The 1,238-nt window shown below is 57.8% G+C and overlaps 1 protein-coding gene across 1 annotated transcript; it reads left to right on the forward strand.

Annotated features, from left to right (window-relative positions):
- Positions 1 to 295: 295 nt before the first annotated feature.
- Positions 296 to 1,231, forward strand: LOC105503796 (complement C4-B-like; the record flags this gene model as incomplete). Its single annotated transcript, XM_011930915.1, has 3 exons — positions 296 to 444; positions 576 to 774; positions 983 to 1,231. Coding segments are annotated over exons 1-3 (513 nt in total), but the record flags the coding sequence as incomplete, so codon positions are not given.
- Positions 1,232 to 1,238: the final 7 nt, after the last annotated feature.

Below are 1,238 nucleotides of genomic sequence, written 5' to 3' on the forward strand. Positions count from 1 at the left end.
GGCCTTTAAATATCCTGCACTCGTGGGCCATGTTGGGCCCTTGTACGCCCATGTACACATGAGCTCGTGTGCACCTATACCCTGATACAGATACACCTGGTAGGGGAAGGTGCTCAGGCACTGGAATGAGGGGTTAACAGGGAAGGACAAGGTTATTTGTGGGCCAAGATTCAGAGATTCCCCTGGAGACCCAGGTGTCCGGGGCGCCCCCACAACACTGGGCCTGAGGCCAGTTGCATTTCTTGGCTGTCACGTGGTTTCCCAGCTTAGCTGGGCTGGGGGAGGAGCAAGGTCCAGAGTCAACTCTGCCCCAAGCCCTAGCTTGGCCAGAAGGTAGCAGACGGACAGACGGATCTAACCCCTCTTGCATCCTCCAGCCATGAGGCTCCTCTGGGGGCTGATCTGGGCATCCAGCTTCTTCACCTTATCTCTGCAGAAGCCCAGGTCCTGGAGGCGGGATGTTGGGCGCTTGGATTGGGGCAGGGCTGGCAACAGGACCCGATTCAGGAGTGAGGGAGAGCAGGGTTGGAGGGTCAGAGCGAAGTCTGACTGCTGATCCTGTCTGCTCTCTCCAGGTTGCTCTTGTTCTCTCCTTCTGTGGTTCATCTGGGGGTCCCCCTATCGGTGGGGGTGCAGCTCCAGGATGTGCCCCGAGGACAGGTAGTGAAAGGATCAGTGTTCCTGCGAAACCCCTCTCATAATAATGTCCCCTGCTCCCCAAAGGTGGACTTCACCCTTAGCTCAGAAAGAGACTTCGCACTCCTCAGTCTCCAGGTAACTAGACCCCACGCCCTCCTGCTGCATGTGGGGGCCTCCCGCCCTGTTCCCCTCTGTCTTGTAAGTATCTTCATCTTCCCACCGGCCTCCTCCCCTCCTGTCTTCCCACCCTCGCATTCTCCTTCTATGTTTCTCCCTTGGTCTCTGTCCTTTTTGGCCAGCTCTCTCTTGCTCTGTGACCCGCTCCGTCTCCCTCTCCTGACAGGTGCCCTTGAAAGATGTGAAGAGCTGTGGCCTCCATCAACTCCTCAGAGGCCCTGAGGTTCAGCTGGTGGCCCAGTCACCATGGCTAAAGGACTCTCTGTCCAGAAAGACAAACATCCAGGGTGTCAACCTGCTCTTCTCCTCTCGCCGGGGGCACCTCTTTTTGCAGACGGACCAGCCCATTTACAACCCTGGCCAGCGGGGTGAGTCTCAGCCCCAGGGCCTCAACATTGAACCCCCTCCAAGCCCTGTCAGGA

The sequence above is a fragment of the Colobus angolensis genome, unplaced genomic scaffold (assembly GCF_000951035.1).
Source record: "Colobus angolensis palliatus isolate OR3802 unplaced genomic scaffold, Cang.pa_1.0 Scaffold12009, whole genome shotgun sequence".
NCBI classification, from domain to species: domain Eukaryota; kingdom Metazoa; phylum Chordata; class Mammalia; order Primates; family Cercopithecidae; genus Colobus; species Colobus angolensis.